Source organism: Micropterus salmoides, unplaced genomic scaffold (genome assembly GCF_014851395.1).
Source record: "Micropterus salmoides isolate LMB-PRFRI ecotype aquatic unplaced genomic scaffold, ASM1485139v1 Ms_hic_scaffold_9, whole genome shotgun sequence".
NCBI classification, from domain to species: Eukaryota; Metazoa; Chordata; class Actinopteri; order Centrarchiformes; family Centrarchidae; genus Micropterus; species Micropterus salmoides.
This window is the reverse complement of record NW_024044681.1, coordinates 21,471,402-21,498,243: the sequence shown is the minus strand read 5'-3', so window position 1 is coordinate 21,498,243 and position 26,842 is coordinate 21,471,402. Positions and strand designations below refer to the sequence as shown.

Below are 26,842 nucleotides of genomic sequence, written 5' to 3'. Positions count from 1 at the left end.
TATATTGTATATTTGTGACAATATGTCATCTGCCCAGTGTCATACAAAGCAAAGAGAAACTGCCACTACCCAGACTGTCACTGTGGGCAGTCAATAACCCTGTTGCATTGGTAACTAATGTCACAGTGACATGATACTAAGATACTTCACAACTTATGGGCTTCTGGCCTCAATGTGAGTGGAAAAAATTAAAGACACACAGGCAGAGAAAAGAAAAAGCTGAGTCTCTTGTAATATCATCAAAGATTGGTACTCAATTACAGACATACAAGCCTTTTTACAACTTTAATCACCATCAAGAGTTGAAAAAGAAATTATTTCAGGGCATTTTCAAGCTGTGTGGTGACAAGTGTGACGACAACAACAGAACTGGTACAAGACTCACAAACAAAACGATTTGGGGTGCAACACTTTTTAAAAAAACTTTAACTACGATGGTCTTCTGAGATGAAATCGATTTTATTAAGAGTATATTACTATAATTTAGCATCTAATATATGGCAATAATTCGTTAAAGTGCAGTATAATCTGTGTGTAATTATTCTCTAGGTAAGACAGAGAAGTGGAGGACGACAGACATAACTTCTCTGTGTGCACCCTACAACGGCATGTGATTTTCCCCATCAGTAATCTGGCAATAAAAGAAATGACAGGTTTTCAGCAAGCACACACAAACATTTATATATTCACAAAAACAGCTGCGAAATGGCATTTTAATGTAGGCTTGCCAGCTGTGGTTGTAATCACTCTTAACACCCATCCACGCTGACTAGACCACATACACAATGTTAACAGGTCAAAAAATGTAATGCTATTGAAAGTTCCTCCCTTAAAGACTCATTCACACAATTATATTCTATGTGGTAAACATATAAAGAGCAAATTCATAAAAAACTTGCACACATAACTTAGCACACAGAATTTTTTTATTTTTTTTCCAGATACAAATATATATTTGTATGCCCACACACACTCACACACAGGCTTATAGTAATCAAAAAGCTTGGGACTGAATCATTCCTATAAAAATGCTTTTTAAATAATTTGCTTATATATATATATAATCTAGTAGTTTGCTTACAGTGTTTATTTTGGGTCTTTTCATGCATGATCTCATGCTATGCAAAATCTGAATATTTTATGAATTGTTTATGTTTTTAAACTCTGCTACCAGTTGGGCGTTGACAGGCTACAATTTATTTTCAGGCCTGTTAAAAAGTTAGAAATCGGCTTAGTAACCTATTTGCATTAATGACCTTAAAGTCGGCCTATAGTAAACAGCACACTACTGTTTTAGGCTACAGTCTAAGTATAATTTGAACTACTATAAGCTATTATATACACTACTGTGCTGTATTACAATATAGTGTATTTCAATAATACACAGTACAGAAATTAAATTTGAATAGTAATTTGAGCAGCATTTGAAACAGCTGCAGTGCTTTAAATGGGTCAATAAAATTCAGTAAATAGCTAAGCAGTCTGTTTCATTACTTTAAATTCATCTTATAAAAATACAAATGTTAATTACACAGTAATCTTCAAAAGAAAAAGAAAAGAATTTGTTCATAATAATCATCCGCTTATGTTATCACTATAAGAGGTTTTCACTGTATAAAAATGTTTTCAAATTTAAAGGAATAGTTTGAAATTTTACGGGAATCTATCTATCTGCAAGAAAAAGCTAATTTCCAAAAATGTCAAACTATTATTTCAAAAGTGTATCTGTCTGAAAAGAGAAATGAAAACAAAATGTAAATAAAAATATACTGAACTAAGTAGATTATGTTCTTTTCACAATCATTGGCATTTAAAATCTGATTTAAAATTGAGTAATCTGAGACTATGACTATTTTAATAAGACTATCCATGACTCACTATTCGTATTCCTATTTTAGCCTTCTTAGTATTGTGACCACTGTTTAAGTATTTTATTTCAACTGTTGGCTAACTTTGTATTGTTTTATCTTCAACGTATTTTGTCTTCATTTCAGAGGTTTCCAGGCTCAAAGGGAAATAAAATAAAATAAAATAAACACTGAAGAGTTTTACATTATAACAAACACATTAACATAATCTTTCTAAAATAAATACAACATCTAGGTTGAAGGATTTGTTCAAATTTAGTTTATGACAACAGTGACACTCAGACCTCCACTCTCACAATCCAAGCAGCAACCAGTGTGTCTTCAGAGTGCACCTCTGGATGCAGTCCCTCTAATGGCTGCTAGACACTGTTTTTGGAAACGCCAGCAGCATGCTCGGCCAGTCCACTACTCTTTCCACCTATAATCAGTCCATATCATCCAAATACCTGAATATTTAATAAGATTCCAAGCAACCAAATATTTGCACGCTAACATTCTAAACTTAGGACTGTCATTGTGAGCATGTTAGCATGCTGACATTAGCATTATAGCTCAAAGCACTGGTGTGCTTAAGTACAGCACACAGAACCGCTAGTGTTGTTGTAGACTCTTTTTAAAAACTTTTTAGTTTTCAGTAATTAATATTTGGCCACTATGGTTCAGAACATTTTTAAAACAATCCAAGAGACACAAAGCCATCCTCATATCCATGGCTTACACAGCTAATGGTTAAAATGTTAGCAAACACTCACTTACTTACACATCCAGCAGAGACAAAGAAACATTAGCATCCACTAAGCACGTTTCCTTTGCTTTTAAATTGAGCTTGTTTGTTCCGGCTTAATCATACAGTCAGTGTGCAGGCCATTAAAAAAAAAGGAAAAATGAGAGCTAAATGAGGCTAAAACCCTCTGTGGAGCTGCAGACTTAGGTGGTTATTCTCTGTGACCACTTTTACTTCATACAGATCATTTGAGCTAATGTTGATATCAAAAATACAGTCAATCAATGCAGGTATTAAAGGCTTATAAGAATGATGTTTCAGGGCATGTTTGCCAGGTCTCTCTACAGCTCCAAGTGTATTACACTTCCTGTGGTGGTGGGTGCTTGTTTGTTCATCTTTAGCGGCAAGCTGTTGTGCAAATTGGGATTTAATGTCCGTCTACAGGTACATACTGTATACGTTCAGTGTTTCTACAATTCATCTCGTGGGTGTGCGTCTTGCAGCCAGTGTTTGTAGACAGCCACGGGATCTATGTTCCAGTGCTTGTGGAAGGAGATGGGTTGCTGCAAGGAGACCATTTTCTCGGAGTAGTCATCCGGTCTGGCCTAAAATATCAAGAACAAGCGGTTTGTCTGTGTGCCGTGTGCTGTATGCTGTCTGCTTGACGATTCATGTTTAATTTATTCTCCGCCATTCTCTTTGCTGCAAACTATTTTAAAGTTGCTGCAGGGTACAATTCCATTTTGTTGTCATAGTCCCTGTAACACGTAAGGCAGTCTTTCTCTTTTACCACCAACATTTAGGGACAAAGATGAAGAGAGCATCATGAGGAGCATCATCTGACACTGGATAAAGGTTAATGTTGCTTGGATCTGCAACACTTGGAGTGCTTTTGACTTATTTAGACAATCTTTGGTCCACAGTATGCTGCATAAAACTATCTTACAACTACACTACTGTTTGTTGCAGCAGTACATTAGCCGGATGTTTTTATGGTGAGAAATTGCACTTATGAGTATGATGATGCAGGTAATTCAGTTACTTATTACTTATTTGAAGATGCCACAAATAATCACTAAGCCGGCTGATTTTTGCTTTGTTAGTCAGAAAACTTATTTATAAATATGAACTAAAATACAATTTTCATCCAATTATGCAATATGTAATATCGATCTTATAATATATATGAATAAACAGCGTGCTACACAATAATAAGCCTAATAATAAGCCAGACCCAGCATCTAATTGAGACCTGCATTTATTTGTCAAAATTCAGCTTTTAATTTAAGTTTTACGCTAAGTAGAAATCCAAGATCAAACAGAAAGTCTGTTTGTCTTTGGCTTTAGATATCTCGGTATCTAGATATCCTATGATCTGGAATTTATTAGAAGAAGCCTGTCTGAACTTGTTATTACAAGTTTTGCCCCCTCTCTTGGTATTACAGCAGTAAGCTCTACAGTATTTGGGCATGACTGCAACCTAGCTCCTATACCACACTGAGAACACCATTGCCTTTCTGAAAACAAGGAACTTAAAAATGCAATCAACATCACAAACTGACTGTTACTGTACTATCTTAAGGCTGAATATTTCAGTCTGAACACTGACAAAAAGATCTCTTCCAACATGTTGTTTGTAACACTTTGTTTTATAGGTTTGTTATTTCCAAATTACAGTTTTCTCAAAAGACTTGTGTACTTCATAAAGAAATTAGAGAGAAAGTTCTGAGACAGTTATTGAAGTACAGGAAGTTGTGTTGAGATTATAGGGAGCTGATGATTTCCAGAAGGATTTGCCTGAAACAAGTGCTCCATTTAACACAAGTAAATACTGATAAATTATTAATTACTACCGGAAAATTTAGTGTTTTAGCGTTACATGCCTATAAAAATATTTCACATTTTTGCATGTACACTTACCAAAACATTCTCTCTAGGTTATGTTGTATTTTAGGTTTCGTCTGGGACAGAGGACGTCTCTTAGATTTTCAACTGCAGCTGATCTGCCACTTAACATCATACTGAGCGAAACCCAACACAACGGTAGAGCATTAGCCCAAGATCAGTTCACACACAGGCTTATTGCCGTATTAGTTGTAGTAAGAGATGCATTATCCTGGCTGATTCCAATTACCGATTATTGACCTGCCGATTCTGATACTTTGTTTTTAAGAACTGACAGTATATATAAACATCTTTTCTTAGTAATGTTTAGGATCTCCATCAGCACCTGCATAAACATTAGCTATTTTCACTGGGGTCCATTCAATTGTATGGTCATAATGAAACATTAATTATTAGAAAACATTCACATTTTCACTGAAGGGAGTTTTGTTTTGTATCCACAAATGAAATCCCCCCCAGGAAAATTAGGCCATTTTAAAATATATTTTAATTGAAAATATTTGAAAGAATACATTACCATATTTTTAGTATTTTATTTCTAATCTCACTATTTTTATTCTACTTAATTCTCTGTGTACAAACTACAGTGATCTGATCACCTTGTGTTTCACTTCAGACACAAATGCACCTACACATGTCTGTCTCTCTCTCTGCCTGTGTCCTTCTGCTCTGACTTTATTTGTCAGCAGTTTTATAAAAGAAAAACTTGCATGACATGAAACACAGCGCATGTAATTTTCAATGTTCAATTCAAAAGGGCCGATTATACTATACAACAGCCTATTCCAGTCCCATTCGATTGATCAGCGCATCTCTAGCTGTAGTGGGTGACTTACCACCCACTACTTATCCAACAGGCTATTAAACTAGCTACCAAACAAGCTAGGTAATGTTGAACTCATGGAAAAATACATAGGTTATCATAATTTTTTGTCATGATTAATTTATTAATGACTCATCAACTTCTGTATTAAAGAGAAAATAATCAGTTCATCTGATGTCATAAGTGGAACACATAGCCCTGCCAGCCTTGCTGGAGTTCCACATCTACTGCAGGGTGCAAACTTTCTCTCCCTCCGGACAGCAGAGTGTCGCTCACGAAAAGGGGGAAAGCAGGGATGAGGGACTCAAAATGTTTCTAAACGTAAAAAACACTTTCATTGCCCCATTTGCGTTTGCATTGTTATTTATTACTTACACGATTATTTTAAGTATATATCACCGCGATTTCCACCTATGCCTATTAGTACCAAGTTAAATACAAATACAAAGATAACATTGATGTTCTCTTCTCACTGAAGCCGGTCATTAGTGCAGTTATTGTTTCTGGCTCTACACATTTATATGATTTGTCCTTTAAATTAACATTTACGTTTCTTAATAGAAAAATATAGAAAACTGTGGGAACTGTGAACTAAACATGGAGAACAACATGTCATCCAGTCTTGTTCTTATTGAGTATATCTCAGAGTTTAGGGGTTGAGATGTAAATGTAGTTAAGGGGAGGTCCTCACAATCATATTACAAACATGTACTTGTGTGTGTGTATTTCCTACCTGGTGGAACAGTGGACTGTGTGTGATGGGAACACCAAGGGAAGTCAAGCACCTGCCCAGCACCATGTCATCAGGAGCATCATCACTGTAGCAGCTACAACCGCTGGAAACAAGCCTGGACACCGCCACCCTACTGAGCACTATCCTACAGAGAGAGAGAGAGAGAGAGAGAGAAAGCAGACTTTTAAATAAGACTGGTATTCTTTCATCGGCAATATAGCGCCATTTTGACTATAGATGCGAACAATTCCCTACCTTACCTTATACTCTAAACACAGTGCTTAAATGCAGCATCATTTAGAAAAATGACCATTTTATTGTTTTATAGACTGTAATATTAATAATAATATGCTAATCTGCTTGTTTTTTCAGACTCCATCAGGCATTCAAAACAGTAATACAATACGATAGCTACTCTCTGCAGGACAAAAGACACATAAAAAAATACCTGCACCACAGGGAGTCCATTTTAGACTGAGTCTAGGCTACATGTTTATAGGCTACATTTGATAATATTAGGCCCATTTGCATCTGTTTATCTATACCTATTATTACAAGCCAAAGGCTACTTTATGGCTCGAGAGGAAAAAAGAGAGAGATGGGAGGGATATAACAAAAACTCCCAGAGTTTTGAGTTCAGTCCCAAAATACAGCCACATTCTCACATGAATGGTTGATGTCCATTCATAGCTATCTTACAGCTAAAATCTGTACATTTGGCAAAATATCACTTCCTTTTCTGTCTGAAGACACCTTAACACCTTTACACCAACAGCAAAACCTCACCCTCCTCCTCCTGTGATGTAGCTGTATCCGTTTTGAACCAAGCCGTAGCCGTATTTCTCCCCCAGGCTCACTGCTTCCTTTGGGTCATAGCAACGCAGCAGCCGGCGCAACCTGGGTAAACTGCAGATAATAATCAACAGACAAACAGACAGGAAGTAAGCACATACCATAGACACAGGACTTTTAGGGAATTTCTAAAGTTGTTTCTGTACAGCACTACACAACCACAACCGTTCACTCCCACCGGTGTTTTCACTTATTTTGCATGACTGAGCTTTTCTCACAACTGTGTGCGTGCACGGACTTACATCTCCCTAGCACCTCCTCACCCTTTTGTGGCAGTTGTCAGTCAAACCTTTATGACTCTAACTGGTTTATGAACCTAAAGAGAATTATAATTAGCCAGCAAGTGAAAAAACACCTGTGTGAGTGTGTGCACGATATTTAAATCAAAGATATGTAACACAGGAAGGACTTTTTATTTTTACTTTAGCTCGTTACTGCAGAATGTTTTTATTGCTGTTTTAAATAATTAAAATTATGTGTAGTAAGTTAAAAAACATTTTTAAATATCTCCCACTTACCTGATTAGTGTATCATCATCAACAATGAGTAGCCAACCTGCCTTTGGCACAGCTCTGCTCAGGAACCGCCTCAATATGGCAAATGTCTTCCCACAATGTCCTACAGGGAGACAACAAGTGTGGAAAAATATGAGGCAGGGGTTGCCAGTTCAGGTTTGGTTCTCGTGAAATGCTTGGGTTGAACAAATTCCTCAGACCCCATGAAAGTGTTAAATCAGCGTCCGTTTTTTTGACCCCTAAGATAAATGACAATGTCTGTGTGACCATTTTCTCATCGAAAACAACCCCTCATTTGTTTTTCATAGTTCATTGTTTAAAATTGTTATGTAATAATCAGAAGCACATAGTCTGCCAGTATTTTAAAATGGTTCTGATCGGTGCTCCTAAGCTGTGAGATTTAAACCACACTCCTGGTACTGCACAAACTGCAAAAACATGATCTATATCTACTTTAAAGGTCAGATCAGATACTTTGAAAAACTTCATACTCTTTAACAACACTGAAACTGACTTTCTACCATGCCAGCAGAGTGGCTCTATGGATGGCAATTTTTGTCTGTTACTTGTCAGTCATTTTGGTCCTGAATGAAATATCTCAACATCCACTGGTCAGATTGCCAGATGACAATTTATGCAGATATCCACGGTGCCCAGAGGATGGCTCCTACTGATTTTGGTGATCCTCTGACTTTTCAGTGTCCTACTTAGAATGAACACACCCTTACAAAATGATGAAAGAAATGAAAGCACAGACATACAGTAGTAAAAGAACATCTGGAGAGAACATTGAATATATTTACATAAAGTAGTTACTAGGAACAACTTGTAAACATGCCAGTGAAGAGGCAGGCAAAAGAACAGCAATTCTGTGGTGAATTAATGAAAAAAAAGAATGGGGTAGAATAATAAGACGTCCAAGTGCGTAGGTATTCAAAAGAGACAAAAAGAAGGTCAATGTGGTGCTTTAACAAAAAGTAAGAAAGAGGAGAAAATATCAAACTCTATACTAGATTTGAGCACTTCGCTAAAAGGAAAAAAATGACTAAATGAACAAAAGCATTAAAGAGTGTGGGGGAAATGAAGAATGAAGAAAAAGATATGGGACAGACATGACAAGCAACGTAATACTTCTATCAGCCTGTGAACAAGAGCAGAGAGGGGAATATAAGAATGGATAGGAAAAAGAGGTGTCATTGACACTGTGTCCCCTGCTGTGTGAATAGACTCAAAAGTACATTAGAGGGAGTGATGCACAAAGATTGCTCTGTAAGCAGGGGTCTCTCAGACAAGAACACATGTAATACAAAGATAACATTGATGTTCTCTTCTCACTGTAGCCATTGTCATTAGTGCATTTATTGTTTCTGGCTCTGCAGCTTATTCTTAGGAAGATCAAGTGTCATCTATCTGCCTCTTCACTGGGAAAAAGAGTGGCGTTGTGGTTATTTGCTTTTGATTTGTCTGTCCATACTGATTCCTCCATCTGGGGTACACTTCAAAGTGCATGAGGACAGAGGAAGTCAGGGGTGTTTTCCATTTGTATTCCTTTCTATCTCCCTTTCACATTGATCTCACATCAGGAACAAAACTTCAGTTTGAACTTGACGAGCTGCTAACAATGTGGTGACTGAAGTACAACCATCTTGATGACGTGAACATTTGCAAGTCGTTAACATGGGAATCTTTCCCACCTCTACCATTCATCCCTTATGAGATTATGATGACATAATATCAGGTGGTAGAGCGGGTCGCCCACTAACGGGAAGATTGGCAGTTCTATCCCTGGCTTCTAAAGTCTGTATGTTGAAGCTTCCTTGGGCAAAATACTTAACCCCTAATAGCTCCATTTATGAATGTGATGAGTAGCTGGTGCCTTGTCATCAGTGTATGAATGCTAATGGGTGAAAGTGACATGTAGTGGACAAGTGCTTTGAGTGGACAAGACAAGAAAGGTGGAATACAAGTACAGCAGGTATAATGTTTACCATGTTCACCATCTTAGTTTAGCATGTTAGCATGCTAACATGTGCTAATTAGCCCTAAAGTACAACTGAGGTTGAACTTTTGTAAGTACTGGTATAAGTATGGTCATAATTCAAAGTATTAGATAAAGTTACATTTTAACCAGAAGATGGTGCTAGATAAAAAGTTAAGAGGATCATCTAAGGCATTAGGACTAATCCGCTCAACACCATGAATGGCCAGAATGTTGAGATATTTCTGACTGACCCACATGACTGACTCTACCCAGTGACTTTCTGCGCATCATCTTCTGGCAACTTATCTATCCATCCATTTTTAATAGACCTATTCTTGTCAGAGTTGGCTACAGGTGTCACAAACATCCTTCTGCAGCTCCTCCTGGGGGATCACTAAGTGCTTCCAGGCCAGCTTGGCAATATAATCCTTCAATTATGCTAGATCTGTCCCACAGGAATCAGTAAACATTGCTGCTGATCAACTCACCTCTCTCAGTATTGGGCACTCCCAGACTGATTGTGGGTATGGAGGCATCAGTGACATCACTGTAATACTCTAAAAACTCAGCGTCTTTCTCCCAGGTTGCTTTCACCACTGGAACTGTGATGAGAAAGGTACAAAAAATATATCAGGTAGGGAAACTGTGAAGCAGACATACATGTGGAGCTCTGTCTTACTGTCTTTGTTGGAACTCATAATTAAGACTATGTCTCTGCTGCAGACCTATAAATTCCAAATAAAATAATGGAGGTGGGACCAATCTTACATTTATTTATTCTCAAACAAATCCTTTAATTTATTGATTGTGCATAGTACTCTACTTTGATGTTTTGCTATGCAATTAAAATCACCTGAATTTACAGTAACAGCCAATTCACAGCAAAGTTAACCACACAGTGTTTTTCTACTTTTGATTTTGTTAATTGTTTTAAAATAGTCAGTCCATAACACATGGCACATTGTGACCCTAAAACAGACATCAATGTTTTGGATAATTACACACACTGTTGCAATTTCAGCAGATAGTCTGGATGAGGTTGTGAATTTAAACAGGCACTTGTCACCTGACAGGTTAACTAGGACTGAATGACCAGCAGAATGTTAAGAAAGTGGCAATTCCTCTTAGTTGTTATCTGTAAAATTTAAAAAAAATAATTTTGATGAACTGACATTTTAGTTTTTCAACATAATGAAATAAGACAGCAGCTAAATTTAAAAAAAAAACTCCTGTTAAAGGTAGCTAGCTTAGCAGACCTCAGTAGCTGCCATGTTGTTTATTGACTCTGGTGAACATCACGTATTTTTTGTGGTTAACATACCTTTTAAATCACATATTTAGATGTATTAAATTGTAAATTAATGTATTATGCCATAGTTAAAGAGATAGAAAGAAACTCAGAAACAAACAAAGAAACACTTGATTCCTTTAAGCTATGGTTTGTAAATAATAATAATACTAAAGTTCATTTTCTTAAACTGGTTTAAATTGATAAGAAAGTGACATAATGTTGGTAGATACTGCTGTATCACTGAGCAGTAAAGATTATCCAAAGGCAGAGTGCAGTATCTGAATTTTATTATGTATTATGTTGGTTATATTGTAATTAAACATAATCACCCTAGAAAGACATAAAATCTATAAAGTCTATTTCACAGTTTGCTGCCCAGCCTGTAAACATTAAAACCTTTTTTTGTTTTTGTGTGCTCTGCCTAGGGTTGTATTAATACTTTTACTTAGATAAAGGATGTGAATACTTCTTCAATCACTGCAAAATATAATATTTTTTATTCAATTAATCCAAAAAATGGTCGGGAATAACACACGCACCTCGCTCTGAGTGGAACTTTTGGCAAGTTTTCACAGCAACAAATACATCTTTCTTCGACACTGGATCTCCCTAGAAAAGGAAGAGGACAAACAATGTCCCTCTTAATTAAAAAAAAATGAAGCATCATAGCTATAAAATTGGGGGGAAAAGTGCACAGTTGAACACAAACACAGTGTGAGGTACAAAAAATATGGAATGGAATGGATTTAAGATTGAATTACACAGGTTCTAACAGTATCATGTGGGAAAAACAAATAACAGACATGTGAAAGCGATCCGCTTACAAATTTCTCTTCTGCACTGAATTCCTATTTCAGGTGTCACTTCTTATTACAGAAAATTACCAGCTGTTATGAGGATGTCATGACTTATTTACAGTATATCTGTCATTTAATCTGCTACCATTGTAGAATACCCCTGTAAGCTCACATCAAGTTCTACATTTTTCATTTACTCTTGGTGTCAGATGGTCTTAAATTATGTTATTAATTAAGTTATTTTATGCAAAAGTCACGTATACAGCAGTGTGTTTTTTCATATTATTGTGTGAATTTATACTTTTACGGACAATTAAAGGATCACAGATGCAATAAAACTAGAATATACATTATGAGAATGATTATAAGAATGAGAAACGTGAAAAATAAAACTAGATGTACTATATACTACACAATGAGCTAGACATTAACACACCATACATATGCACTAAATATATATATTTGTTCATGTCAGAAGTAAATCTGCTCAGAGATCCTGGGATCAATCCTCTGCATTAATAAGAGACGCCACCAGAGTTTCTTCTGTGGTTAAATCTTCTCTTCCTTTGCTGTCTGGATGACATTTACTGGAGGAGGCGGTATCCTGTGACTGCATCCTTGACTCATTATTTTGTGCTTCAGCCACATCTTCAGATACTAATCCTGCCCGAAATGAGGAAACAGTTTATTTCTCTTCCTTTGTAGAGTGGCAGCTTCGTTTTTTTTCTACGGGCACTGCCATGCTGAGCACCTGCGGTGGACGTCGAACCTCAAGTGACAAGCCCACGTTACTGTGGAAAATCAGCTTTACTACACTGAAATAAAAAATCAACACAATAGATAATGCATTTGGAACGAATGTTGGTAAAAGCCCAAAGTGCACGCAGAAAGTATGGGAAGAATCACTTATATTTAATTCATATTTCCAGCTTGGTTACATCTGGGCTATACTTTTACTAGTTATAGTTACTAATATATTTCAATTTATTCAGAAAAATTCAGATTTAAAATAAAATACCAACAGATTATTTTACGTTAAATCAAGGATTTGGTTACTAACTCCAACATCATTTAACTTAGAGAGAAGATTAACTCTCAGGAAGTGTGTGGCTTTTTTACATGATTAACGTACGTTAACCCAAGGAACTGGAGGTAAATACAGTAGAATTGAATGTACAAAACATGGGTAGTTTTGGTCATATCATAATTCAGAGAAGAGAAAGCTCACACACACTGTCTTTTTACAGTAAACTTTATTAGAGATAGAGGGTTTCGGTACTTAGGTAAAACTGAGAAACAGAGAACATTCCAGACAGATTAAGCCAACATCTCCCCAGGTGAGGCCAACCAGAGACCATGAAACATTTGACCATTGCACCTTCTCTGTACCATAAAATCGTAAGGCAACGATATTGTGCTTTGTATCATTAAGTAGCCTAAACAGTTATATAATTAAATTGTGAGATCTACCACTAGCTTAACCTTTATTGTCATTATGGAAGAGACAATTTTGGAAAACATATTTTAATAATATTCAGTGTTTGCATATAAACTGAAGTACTTGCTGTCTTTTACAGATTGCGCCTTCTAATTGGCTTAATGCATGCAGCCTCTGGGACTGATTGCCTGACAGCTCATAGTCCCCGATTGGCTTCACCGGAGATGTTGGCTACATCTATCTGGAATGTGTGTTCCTCAGTTTTAGCTGATGAAGGCCTAAGGACCAAAACCTTGTATCTTCAATAATGTAAAAGGACAGTGTGTGGGAGTTCTCTCTTCTCTAGCCTATGGATATTACCTCCTACGCACCTGTTTACAAGAAGCTGTAGGTGTACTTGAGCCTTTATAGGTCATATCACAATTAAAATCATGTTTTTATGTTTTGCCATTCTGGCATAGGAAAAATTTGTAACTCCTGTAAGGATTTTATTTAATGCTGTTTTGTGTACCACCTTCTCCTTTAGCCTTGTGCTGTTTACTCTGAAATGTGCAATGGTGTTCATTTTTTGTGTTTGCTTTTGTTCCAACTCAACAAACAAACACTGCTCTGATCCTTCATCCCACTCAGTACTGTTAGCTGTCTCACTCTGTTAGGCCTTCAGACGGACTCAGCCCACTCACCTTTCCATTTGTATTCCTGTATAATAAGTCTTGACAGTGGCAATGTGTGTAATGTGCTCACTGTTTGACGATAACTAAGCTGGACAGCTGAGTTGTAAATGTGATTTAAGGTGATGGATTATCAAATCAATCATGAGGGATGTCCTTGATGTCCAACCTTTTGATAATTTGCTACACCAACCTAGTCATGCCTACATGAAGGCACACTTTCAACGAACTTTCGTCCATAATTAAGAGCTGTACATACACAGTTGGGTAGGTAGGTTGTAAACGTCGTAGCACAGAAGTCTCCTGTCTCTGTACAAAACTCTGGAACTGCTGTCAGCTTTGGACCATTTCCTTCCTCCCAAATATACAACGCAATCTAGAAAGACAGACATGAAGACGTATGTTGGACTTATGGTTGTTGAAACAGTAATTTGCAGTGATGGGTAATAGGTACAACAGCTCATTCTGGGTCCTCAAACAGTAAATATTTCCTGGCAGCTCCGGACATCTCAGTAACTCTGTCTCTCGTTTTCAACCACAAACACACACACACACACACACATACACACACACACACAAACTTTGATTAATATGCACTTGCATGGCAAATCCTTTATTCTTTACTACCTGCAAGTCATTAGAGAATTTCAAAAGGGACACATAGCTCATAGTGAAGATTCATGCTATGCATTTCAAAGACATCAGCCCCTTTCATTTTAAGGACTAACATTATGTATTCATGTCTTTGCTTGTGCGTATTCAATCTAGTTAGAAGTAGAGCTGTTGCATTATTAATCTACTAACAGGTGTATTAAAAGCTGCAGGCGTAGAAAGCTGCAGGGGCCTTTTTAGCAAAAGGCTGTGCAGTCGTTGGGGGAATATCACTATAATCTATCACTGTTATATGTCTTAGCATTTTAAGATGACACTGACATTTTAGAACTGAACCAGAACCGAGACACACAGACTCAAGAATCTCCTGGAAATCTTTTCAAAGTACCTCATGTTTCAAGTCAATGGTAAAATCTGACTTCAGACGTTCGTGTTGGATCCGCTCAGCGAGTCTGAAACACATGAAAGTGAAAGATGTTGAAAGAAGAGAAACATAACATACTGTATATACCGTATATACATATATATTAGAAGTCCTTGGTTTGGGTCAGCAATCCCTTTGACTCCTGTTAAATGTTTATACTAAATATATCAACATGTGCGTTTTCTGTTATTATGGTAGGTATGATTATGGCTTCCAGAATAATATAGGTACCCCAGGTAATTCTATGCATCCTCATTTTATTGTGGTGTCTCAGAACTGTATGTGCTGCCATTGTTTATTTACTGTACCTTCCTGGCAGCTTAACTTTCGTTTATTTCCCATACAATGTCTTGTAATAGTGTCTACTCCTCCTACGTCCCTGAGATGGTGATATGACAAGTGATTGATTCAAGTCACTAATGCTTGCATACAGAGTGACTACTGGATCTGCACCCATCTACCTAAGCTCCATAATACAAGTTTACGTTCCTTCTCGGCCACTATGCTCGCACTTAGCTCCATTTAGTATTAATTTGCTCTTACTAGTATTTATTTGCTCTTACTAGTATTTATTGCTGCTCTTACTAGTATGTATTGTCAGTTGTAGATCTCGTGCTGTATTTGATGCTTTGTTGATGCTTGTATGTTGTTTCTCAAATGTAAGTCGCTTTGGATAAAAGCGTCTGCCAAATGAGTAAATGTAAATGACAGCTTTCTTGCTGCCGTGTAACAACCCTTAAAAAAATCTACTGCAAACTTCAATATCAAAAAAAGAAAGAAACCTATCAGTGATGTTTTCATTCTCACACATCTGCACACACACACACACACACACACAAACACACACCTCTGGAGCAGTGGCTTGCTGAGAGTCCAGCCTGCTGCAGGGTCAGGGTAACTAAAGGAACTGGGGTCTTCAGAGAACGCGTAGTGGTGGATGATGGAGGCGTCATTGTCATGGAGAGGCTTACCCAAAAACAATTCCTGTGAGTTGCAAAAAGAGGCACGGGCATGTTAGTGTAATATGTGAATCAGTGCAGTGAACTAAGTCACCATTAAGACATTAATATAGCACAAAAGGTTGAAGAGTGTATAATAAATACAATATATAGGCTAGGTTGGGGGGTGTAAATTTCACCTCTTGGACTGGATATCTGTGGAGGACGTGCAGCAGAGCAGGCAGTGAGACTCTGGTTTCCTCCTCTATGAAGACAAACCAGGATGCTGTTCGGCCATAAGTCGCAGAGAGACTGGAAAGATCCGCAAGAAGCGATACTTTATGTATTTATTTCCCCCACAGGAATCATTCAATTGAATTTGGTTTAATAAATTTGTTTATCATCTCCATATGGGTGATACTCACAGAGGAAGCGCAGGTAGGATACTCCAATCCCCCTCATACTCTGACAGCTCATGGAGAAGAAGAACAATTGGAACTCCCTGCATGAAACAAAACAGTTGAATTTTACAAAATGTAAAACCCGTGTGTTTGTATGTGTGTGTGTGTGTACATCTGAGGGATGGGACATGAAAGTAAAACAACATTGAGGTCAAACTGGCACTTCGAGCAAAAAAGAAAAGGGCTTTCTCTGTTTCTGTGGTCAAAAAGGTAAAGGTGTTTCCTTCGAAATTGTAGCATTATAAATTCAACTTTCTGGTTTGTTAAACAAACTTCATAAGAGGTGATTGTCAATGTCAAATTCATGTTGTCTGTATATATAAGTAAGTATACTGTTACTTTAAAAGTTGAGAATTAAACTTTTTCCTTTATTCTAGCATATTGCATTTCAATGTTACTTACCAATATGCATGCAATGGAAATTCCCTAAATCATGCAGTTTAATTACATTTAGTGTGGACATATATATATATATATATATATATATATATATATATATATTTTTTTTTTTTTTTTTTTTTTTTTTTTTTTTTACATATTTACACAACATATACATGGCTGTTTTTTAGGGCTTGAACCAGGTTTTTGTTAATTATGGCTAACACTTTAGGTCTATCAAAAAACAATCTGCAGGGATGGGATGGGTGAGTGAATGTAAGTATAAAATCACACTGAAAGTAAATCCATTAAAAAAAAAAAACCCTGAGAATTATTTCCTTTGAATAACACAATTTACCCCAAGACAATCAAAGACAACAAAAGTCATGTTGGATGAGGACTAAATGACTTGACCTTTACCACTAGAGGGCACTGTAAAAGGGTGACCTTCTCCCTGAGGAATGCTTGATGGAAGAGATGAAAGTGAAAAGAAACAACGAGGACCATACACTTAAGTGACGTCTTGGAGGAAACGATGCATGCTTCATGCTTCACTGACGCTGACAGATGATCTGCTGAACACAGCGTGTTGAATAACACCATCTGCATGTCCTGCAATGTGCGCTGTTTGGAGTTTTATGCAGCTTGGATTAAACTTTTGGCAATGACATGCTCAAAACAATGGTAAAGAGTTGATTCAGAAACTGTCTCCCTCCTCACAAAGTGACTCATGCAGAAGAACTCACAAGTCTCTTCCACGCAGCTATTCACAGCACTGACATAGACACAGTTGTGAAGATTCATGTAAGTATAGCAAAACAATGGTTTGAAATGCTAGTCAGTGTCTGTTTCTTCTTAAAGTCCATGTTCAACTCCAGTACCAAAGAGCTATAAGAAGCTATGTCAGGGTTAGGGAGCTTCCAGGGCTCTCAATGAGCAGCATTATGGCAATATACTAGGTCATTACTGGCTACTGCCTATGGACAGGGAGTGGGTGATATGGAGGTGCTCAACATCTGATTTTACATAGAAATACAATTTTTCTCCCAATAACTTAATATTCAGCCTATTACAATATAAATTTCAACATATAATTCTGTAAATAAACATCTGAAAAGAAAGAAGCTTTTAATAAATTAAAAGTATTAAATAAAAAGTGCGTGAAAAAATCCAAAATTGTAACCCTAACTCTCAAGGAAGAGGGGGTCAGTGCGCATGTGTAGGCGTAGAGTGTATGTGTGTAGTGGCAGAAGAGGAACACTTGCTGAAGAGACGGAGCCCAGGCTTCACTGGTGTTGTGCAGAGTTGTCCGCACCTCACGGGACGTTTGGATCTTTTATCACCTTTGATAAACCACACAAAGAATATTATCCCGTTTTTAAACAGTTATTTGAAATAGACCCGCGAGGAACCGCGACGTGCATCGGCCGCACGGCGTGCATGCAACACTCTGCACAAAACTGGCAGGCCAGCAGAAAGAAGGATCAAATAATTTATCAAAAGAAAGCCTCCGTTTAGCTGGAAATGTCCACTGTAAGTTACACTGACTAATAAATAAAGACTGCAGCTCCGCAGCTTCTCTTGATTAATCTGTAAACAGTTCAACCTGGTGTCATGATAAATCTATCCAATAGCTGTTGAGACATTTCACTAAAAAAACAATAATGTCAACCTCATGATGAAGCTAAAGGAAAGGTCAGGGGATGACCAAAATCAGTACGCTTTATCCTCTGGGGACCATGAATGTCTATACAAAATTTTGTGGCAATGGACACATGCTATTCACAATTTCCACTTTATTTCCACGCAGACAGCCACACAGTGCAAACACATCTCTTCCCGGGTCCTCTTCAGATTCTGAGGGGGTAAGAGGGGTTTCTACCATGCTGTAAGTGTTGTGGCGAGAGAGCAGCAGGCAAATGAGATGACTTTGTAATGACTTGGCTGATGAAGCTGAAAAGGCGCAGCACTGGCACTGACGTCTTGGTTTAAAAGCCTGTACTTGCTGCAGCTGCCAATAACAAATAAAGAGCCATGTGGCACAGCTGTAACATAATGTTTATCCCTCCCTATAAATATTAACCAAAGAAGTGGAAATTATGTGGATATTAATCTGTGTAACACAAAGGGCTAAAATAGAAACTGAGTGCTGCTGCTCATATTTTGGTAGCATCATCACCACAACCGTACTATAATTTACCGGGTGACAAAACCCTTTTAGTGTCACCAAATAAACATGGAAACAGGCTTACGTCAGTCAGACAACAAGCTGTCAGCGTGTTCGAGTCTGTGAGCCACCTTTAATCCCTGCCTGCAGTTGAAATAAACACCTTGTTACATGTCAGTCAAAAAAGCATGACGCACAACCTGCCCCCGCACAAAACAGCTCTGCCCAATCAAGGTCCATCTCACTGGGATCAACCAACCTCACTTAGTCAACGCACACATCACAGCCACCTGACTGCACAAGCACACGCGCAAAGATGATTGTACACACACACACACACACACACACACACGCATCCAAATGTGTTATTTCTGAGACTCTGAAATTCTAAACTACTATACTGATTTTATTATTTGACACAACCTCTCGATTCACATATTATCACATAATAAAAATTATTCTTTCATTCAATCGAGAGATACCTGTTATTCTTGAGTATTGTGTCTCTTTTCCAGTCATACTAAAAACTTTCCCTTCCAAATATCTTATTCTCTTCCAAGACTGTGTTCCAGGACACAATCAGCCTCTGCATTTATATACATAAATATTTCATTTAGTAAATAACACATTATGAAGAAACTGGTTATTGTGTTTATCATAGTATTAATCTAACAAAATAATCAGAAATGCTGTATATAAATGCTGTATGTAAATTGCTGTGTTATTTATTTTGTGTATATTGTAGCATGCAAGAGGAAAGCTTATGTAAGATATTTCCACCGGAGTTATGTTGACAACATCAATATACTATTTCAGTTAAGAAGGATATAGTAACCATTTGAAGTGAGAATAATCTGTGGAGGGCCCATAAAATGTTTGTAAGGTAATCAAATTCATATTTAATTAAAGTCAGGGGTTGACTTAAAAAGTAAACTTTTTGGCATTCATAAATGTCATGTGTGCACCCATGGGCTCCGCTATTTCCATCTTAGCTCTCTTCTATTCTGTTACTATTTTATGCTGTCATCTCTGTTGCTGCATTATCATTCTGACATATAACTGCTTTTCACAGCTACCGTACATAAATTTGATTTGACAAAGTGAAGTTTGCTGATGACACTAAAATTTTGTGCTCACTGAATTAAACTGATATTTCTACATACTATACATACATTTTCTTGAAATTGGTGCGTAAAACACCTCAAACCACCACCAACGACAACATATGGCTTCTAAACAGATCAATCTTAGACATGTCAAATTCAATCACTGCTCCCACTCTGACGCCCTGCAAATCATTTCCTGATGTGTACATTGTATGTAATTACAGTTTTTCCAGCTGCTACATCACATTTGTTGTTTAAAGGCTCCAACGCAGCTACAAGAAGGATGACACATACTCAGAGAGAGTACAATAAACCCAAATCAAACCACAAATCCAAAGTGTCATCAGACAAAACATAAAATCAACTACATACTTCCTGCCTGATCATATCTGAAAACATGTTAGCCAGTTGAAATTTTCAGAAGTCAAGGGAAATAAGGAAAACAAAGTAGTATGTTGTTGTAGAAATAATTCCACAGGGCCCTGTTTACTGCCTTCTGCCATTTGTTTTCTATCAAGGAGGATTTTCTGAATTAAAATTTAGGTTGGAGGAAGAATCTATGACTGTCTCTTTATTTCACAGAACCCAGCAACAATTCTGTGTCTCTGCAGCAGGCTGTCATCCCCATATTCCTGTCATCTTATCTCACTGAGGTCTATAACAAATTCGATTTCACAGCTGCCCTGCAGGCACATAACATTAAATAACTGTGTGACTGCTAGTTTCCTCTCAGCCCCGGTAGGGGACCTCTATGGCAAGGAGGACACCTATTGGTACCAGTGCCATACCACAATTATGCATAACCCCAAAAGTCACTGGCACAGTGAGCTTCTTGCAGCATCTTTGTCCTGTATTGCCAGCACAGCACATTGCAGGCATATTGTGGGAATATACACAACCTTTTTGAGCCCTTGGTGGGAAAATCTTTTGCTCCAAACCGTAAACAGAACTGCTGCCTTTAATCCATCCTGCTTCAAGCACATTACTAAACGAATACATGGTTATTGAACCCTTCTCATTTTAATAGTAAAGTGTGATTTATACTTTTGAGTCGAATTGACAGCGTAGCTTCTGCGTAGCCCTTTCCCCTTTGCCGTAGCCTAGGCCGTAGACTGACGTGCACCTCCTCAAAAATGTAACTAGGCTACATGTAGGAACGACGTGGACGATAAGAACTGTGATTGGCCGGCTGGGTAGCCTCACAATGCCTCTGAGCCGACAGGAAGTGCCCCATGCTGTGAAGTAAATTTTACTAGCGGCCAATCCAGCGGCTGTAACACGTTGGATCAGATAAGAGTGGAGCTAATTTTCGGGCAACGTGTGTGGACACTCAGGAAAGACCAGGGCCAAGATCTCAACCCAGCAAATTATCCCTATGAGGCAACTGCTAACTGCCCAGCAACATTACCTGTCCCAGTTCAGTTGCCTGCTGCAGAATCTCCAGCTTACTCTGACCACCTCGACGGGTGTGGTAGGAGTTCCTCTGACTCTGGATCACTAACACCACCTCATCCAATCCTGTGAAAACCACACACAGAAAAGGTACAGGGACAAGAAAAGCAAAGAGACATGACGATGCAGAGAAACAGAGACACACAGGAATCCAATAATTAATTATTTTCTTGCAATTATTAAAGTACATATCAAATGTCAACTGTGTCATCAAGTGTAGCTAATCACTCTAATAGTAAGATAAATTTGGAAACAAACCCAATTATCTTGGGATTTTCCCTAACTTTAATCTCTTCTTCTTTTCAGACTCAGTCTGATTTGTTTGAAAGTAATTGTTTGTTTGTAATTTGGGGAATGCACACCACTCCTGAATTGAACATACACAATGCAAAACCTACCGCATCTCTCTCTGCTGCTCGTATCACTCCGCTAAGCCACTCACACCAAACCCACAAGTTCTTACGGCAGCAGAAGGAGCCAGGTTGCCCTGAGACACCTCATCTCTCGTAGAGATTGAGCTTGACTGAATGAGAGCATGCATCGAGGAGGGGGGCTGCACAGTGCGTGCCCCAGCAGTGATCAATACTGCATTAGAGACTCCTCCTGGCTCTGATTGCCTGTTTTCATGGATTTTTGCAAATGTCATTAAGGGCAGTAGGAAGAGCCAGAGGAACATGGTCTATCCTCCTGTCATGATATAGTGACAGTTTCATCAAATATTTATTAAAGTTACCTACTGAACCTTTAATTAGTAAAATGCAGGAGGTGTTGGCAGCAGGATTTTGTTACCTTTGCAATCTAACTTATAGAACTTTTATATTATCCTGCACTATATAATTATACATTAAATCATAATATGTATATATGTAATGTTATACTGTTTATTGCATACATCAAATCTTGATATTATTAATACAGACAACTCTGGGGATCAATAAAGGATCATTTTACCTTATATAACTCTCAGCAAGAAAGCCTCTCATCAAATCTATTTATCGTAATGAACAACCTGAAAGATTTTGGTGTGTGGGTTTAGCTCAAATACTCGTGTGTGTGTGTAAATGGCATTTCAGGCTGCAAACACAGAGTACAAATTGGTGGCATGCATCAAAAACAAACCTCATTCATATGTACCATATAACTGATTTGCTTTCCTAAATCACTGTGTACAAAACATCAGACCATCTGCTGTGAATTCCCTCACTCACCAACAGAGTTGTGTGCAGTGCGCTCCAGGGGCTCTGCTGCCTGCAGGGAGTCAGAGGGATTCATGTTAAGTCTGACACACGCTGTTGAGCCACATGATGAAGCATAATTACAGCAAGAAAATGTGGGCAGAACTTACATGAGGATACTCTGTGTGTTTGTCTCCAGCAGAGGAACCTTGAAAAGAAGCAGCACTGTTGTCATTATCATCAAAATGCATGAATTAATTGTGCTGAAATGAGCAGGCAATTTATCTTTCGGTCGATCAGTCAAAGGCAGCTTGTAAGTCTGTAACAGCTTAATAATAACTTATTAAATTTTCAAGTCATATATCAAGCATAAAATGCCTGTTAAAAAATAACTGTAAATTGTTGAAAAAAGAATATATATTTGTGTTTTGGACTGTTTGTCAGATAAAACAAGTCACTAACATTATGTTCCTTGAGCTCTGGGAAACATTGATGACAAAATCTAATAAACAAATCTCTGAATAGTGAAAATAATTGTCAGTTAAAGCCCAATAATATGCAAATATTTCTATGTGAATATACTCGTCTTCCCTTTAAACATACAGAACAAACTACATCAATGCAGGACAGAAACCACTTTGCCAGAGTTTAACATCTTTACACATCTGAAACAGTATGACATGTAATGATGGTGCAAGCCTGAGCAGTATACAGAGTATAATTACATTATTATAGAAACTACAACAAGCCTGATATGAATGGGTAGAGCTGCCATTCGTCCAAGAATGGCAGCTGAATTCCATTGCATCTGTAGGTAACTGCTGGGACAGATATCTGACTGGGCTCAGCCGGCTTGTGTTGAATATTTCAAGCAAATAAATACCCAATATATTTTACCCACATCAGCCAAAAGGTCTCTTTCATGGCATTTACACTTATGTAGAAAAGCACAGGTGTAATTAATACTATGAATGAGTGAGTGTCCCAGTAAGCCACGATTATCATTAATGTCATTAATTCATTTAATCTGTGCTTTTTTTCTGCTATGACATACAGTATCTCAGAAAAGTGAGAACATCCCTTACATTTTTGTAAATATTTGATAATAACTTTTCATTTGAAAGCACTGGAGAAATGACACTTTCCTACAATGTAAAGTAGTGATTGCATAGCTTGTATAACACTGTAAATTTGCTGTCCCCTCAAAATAACACATCACACAACCATTAATGTCTAAACCACTGGCAACAAAAGTGCGGACACCCCTAAGTGAAGATGTCCAAACTGGCCCAATTAGCCATTTTCAGTCCCCGGAAGGAGGGGTGTTCAGCCTGTCAGTGTTTAGACAATACGCTGCACACTGCATCAAATTGGTCTGCATGGCTGTCGTCCCAGAAGGAAGCCTCTCTGAAAGATGATGTACAAGAAAGCCCGAAGTTTGCTGAAGACAAGCAGACTAAGGCCATGGATTACTGGAACCATGTCCCGTGGTCTGATGGTGTTCAAGACAAACTTATTTGGTTAAGATGGTGTCAACCGTGTGTGGCGGAAACCAGGTCAGTGGTACAAAGACAAGTGTGTCTTGCCTACATTTAAGCATGGTGGTGGGAGTGTCATAGTCTGGGGCTGCATGAGTGCTGCCGGCACTGGGGAGCTACAGTTCATTGAGGAACCATGAATGCCAACATGTACTGTGACATACTGAAGCAGAGAATGATCCCTCCCTGGGCCGCAGGGCAATATTCCAATATGATAACGACCCCAAGTAAAACTCCAAGACGACCACTGCCTTGCTAAAGAAGCTGAGGGTAAAGGTGATGGACTGGCCAAGCATGCCTCCAGACCTAAACCCTATTGAGCATCTGTGGGGCATCCTCAAACGGAAGGTGGAGCAGGGCAAGGTCTCTAACATCCACCAGCTTTGTGATGTTGTCATGGAGGAGGACTCCAGTGCCAACCTGTAAAGCTCTGGTGAAGTCCATGCCCAAAAGGGTTGAGGCAGCGCAGGAAAATAATGGTGGCCACACAAATAATTGACACTCTGGGCCCAATTTGGATATTTTCACTTAGGGGTGTACTCACTAATGCTGCCAAGGGATTAGACATTAATTGCTGTGTGATGTGTTATTTTGAGGGGACAGCAAATTTATACAAGCTATACAATCACTACTTTAGCTTGTAGCAAAGTGTCATTTCTTCAGTGTTGTCACATGAAAATATATAATCAAATATTTACAAAAATGTGAGGGGTGTACTCACTTTTGTGAGATGCTGTATAAAAGGGGAAAAGGATCAATAGCAATAACATGAATATAACTATGATAACTAATGATATGATTAACATTTTGTAAAACATTTTAATATCAATCCACGTCTACAATAGGTTATTTTCCAGTGTCTATTTGAAGCCCCTGCACATCTATGTTACACCCCCACAGGTGTTTTCACTTATTTTGCCTGAACCTCTTCTCTGGACTCCCCCTATTAGTTTTCTTTTTATATACAGTCTATGGTCAGGATATAGGTTCAGTGACCTCATGCATTTCCCAGTGTAACTTAAACCTAAGCAAACTCCTTGTTTTTTTTGTTTTTTTTTACAATTTACTTTTTTAAATCAAATGCTGGTTGATCTAAATAGTACACACATGTATTGTTGCAATTGGCCTGCAAGTTTCATTTGCAAAACTAAAGCTACAGTCTTTGCCATCAGGTATTTGATTAACTCGAAGTGCATCACTCACTGCACTTTAATCTGCCTCTTCTTTACAAAACTCCACCCGGGATCGCCTGCGTTTATTTGTGGTGCTACCCAGAATAAAATCACCATTGCCTGTTTAGAAATTCAAAATAAACAAATGTCTAATATTTTGTCATATTTTGCAGCAAAGCAAGTACCACTGCGACACTGATGAACAATTATATTTTGTAAATTTGAATCAAAGACATCTACTGATACATTTCCCAAACTGTAATGTACTGTAATGTATTGCTTTATTACATTGAAAACTTTACTTTGAAGACCATATCGAAGCAACTTCCGGCCTGCAGTAGCGCTTCTACCCTCTGTGATAGCCTGTTTAGTGCTAGCGGTTTAGCTTACACGGTAGCTTCCGCAGTAGGGCATTGACCCCACTTACCAAGCCAAAGAAGAAGCGCAGCGACCATTTTGCATCCGTTAACCACATTGTGGTGTGACATGGTCCCCGTGGCGGCTGATTTCCGTTTGAAATCACCGTCTTTTCACGGCGAACCGGAGAAACTGGCTACATTCCGGCAGTGGCGGAACTCTTGTGTTCGCTGTAGTGACTGTCAGTGAAGAGCTTTAGCGACCTCTAGCGGACACCTCGTTATTGGGTTATTACCATGACAGGCCTACTGTAGCTCAGTACACCACAATATCATGTTCTGAAATATAAAATACAAGTAATACAATTAATAATACAGCCCACATTTTAGAGTGACATTTACCAGGTTACCTTAAATGTAGGAAGTAAGACAGTTTTATGTGGGCCTTATTTTTACTTAAGCACAATTTTGAGGTATTTTACTCGAGTATTGTTATTTTCTTTGTATCAGGGGTTTTCAAAATTTGAGTCTGTACCCTCCTTTAGTTTACTTGCTTAGTTTCGCTCAATTCCTGGATGCCTATGGAATCATGATTATGCTATTTGATCCCAAAGACACTCAACAATTGAGCCAAGACAGCCTGATATTGCTGTTTGATGTAACTTTGACCATACCAAACACATAAAAAAAAAAGGTCTGTCCTAAGGGATTTATTAGTTTCTGACTCTGATAAAGTGGGAAAAACAGTTCCCCACAAATACTGTATCTTTAAACTCTCTCTTTAAAATAATGTTTAGTAGGCCTACATTGTTGTAAGTAATATAATTTTTACAAAGTGGTGGTGCTACTTTTATTTTAATAAAGTATCTGTTTTTTTTTCTTCCACTTTTGATGTCTAGTTACATGAGATTTAAACCAAATCTTTAATTGAAAGTTATTAAACAGTGTAATAAAGATCAGACTATATTCCTACAGGTTACCAGTCTACAAACAAGGCCATTATGTACAACTATACTGTTTCATGTACATAATGTGTTATATGAACATGCAGTTGATGCACGTTGTCGCTGTGAACTGAGGTGTACCAAAGACAATTCCATGGACCCTCATGGGTTCATTAAAGTGAAGTCATATACTTTTATAGTATTTGACTTTCACAACAGTGCAGCAGAAGAGTCCATGACCTTAGACAACATAATCATCTCTGCTTGCGGCCTTATGGTTTTTACTTTGCAACAATTTTCAAATATCCATCACATTGTTTATAAGCACCATAACTTGGTCTGCACATAATTGATAGATATGAGTCTTTTACACACACAAACACACACACACATCCAAATTAAAATTGTCATTATCATGGCAGAGGTCTGGATTGTGTGTCATAAAGTTACCTTTCCACAAACTTCCACAATCCACTAATTAAATCTCTGTACTGATCTGAGAGCAGCTACAGGCCAAACTA

General features: G+C 37.9%; 1 protein-coding gene across 1 annotated transcript; it reads right to left on the bottom strand.

Moving 5' to 3' along the window:
- Positions 1 to 213: 213 nt before the first annotated feature.
- Positions 214 to 25,631, bottom strand: b3glctb (beta 3-glucosyltransferase b). Its single transcript, XM_038708971.1, has 15 exons — positions 25,449 to 25,631; positions 22,482 to 22,519; positions 22,345 to 22,384; positions 21,093 to 21,202; positions 15,998 to 16,074; positions 15,773 to 15,884; positions 15,482 to 15,618; positions 14,599 to 14,662; positions 13,858 to 13,974; positions 11,232 to 11,301; positions 9,890 to 10,003; positions 7,424 to 7,523; positions 6,840 to 6,959; positions 6,054 to 6,198; positions 214 to 3,197 (listed from the first exon to the last, which is right to left on the bottom strand). The coding sequence occupies exons 1-15, from the start codon at positions 25,507 to 25,509 to the stop codon at positions 3,063 to 3,065; spliced, it is 1,440 nt and encodes a 479-aa protein (XP_038564899.1). The 5' UTR covers positions 25,510 to 25,631; the 3' UTR covers positions 214 to 3,062.
- Positions 25,632 to 26,842: the final 1,211 nt, after the last annotated feature.

Excerpts from the sequence above, each read along its gene's own strand:
- b3glctb (XM_038708971.1), bottom strand. The coding sequence starts at position 25,509 with ATGTCACACCACAATGTGGTTAACGGATGCAAAATGGTCGCTGCGCTT. Across the intron at positions 22,520-25,448 it reads TGCGCTTCTTCTTTGGCTTG|GTTCCTCTGCTGGAGACAAA; the intron begins GTAAGTGGGGTC and ends CTTCTTTTCAAG. Across the intron at positions 6,199-6,839 it reads TACATCACAGGAGGAGGAGG|GATAGTGCTCAGTAGGGTGG; the intron begins GTGAGGTTTTGC and ends CTCTCTCTGTAG.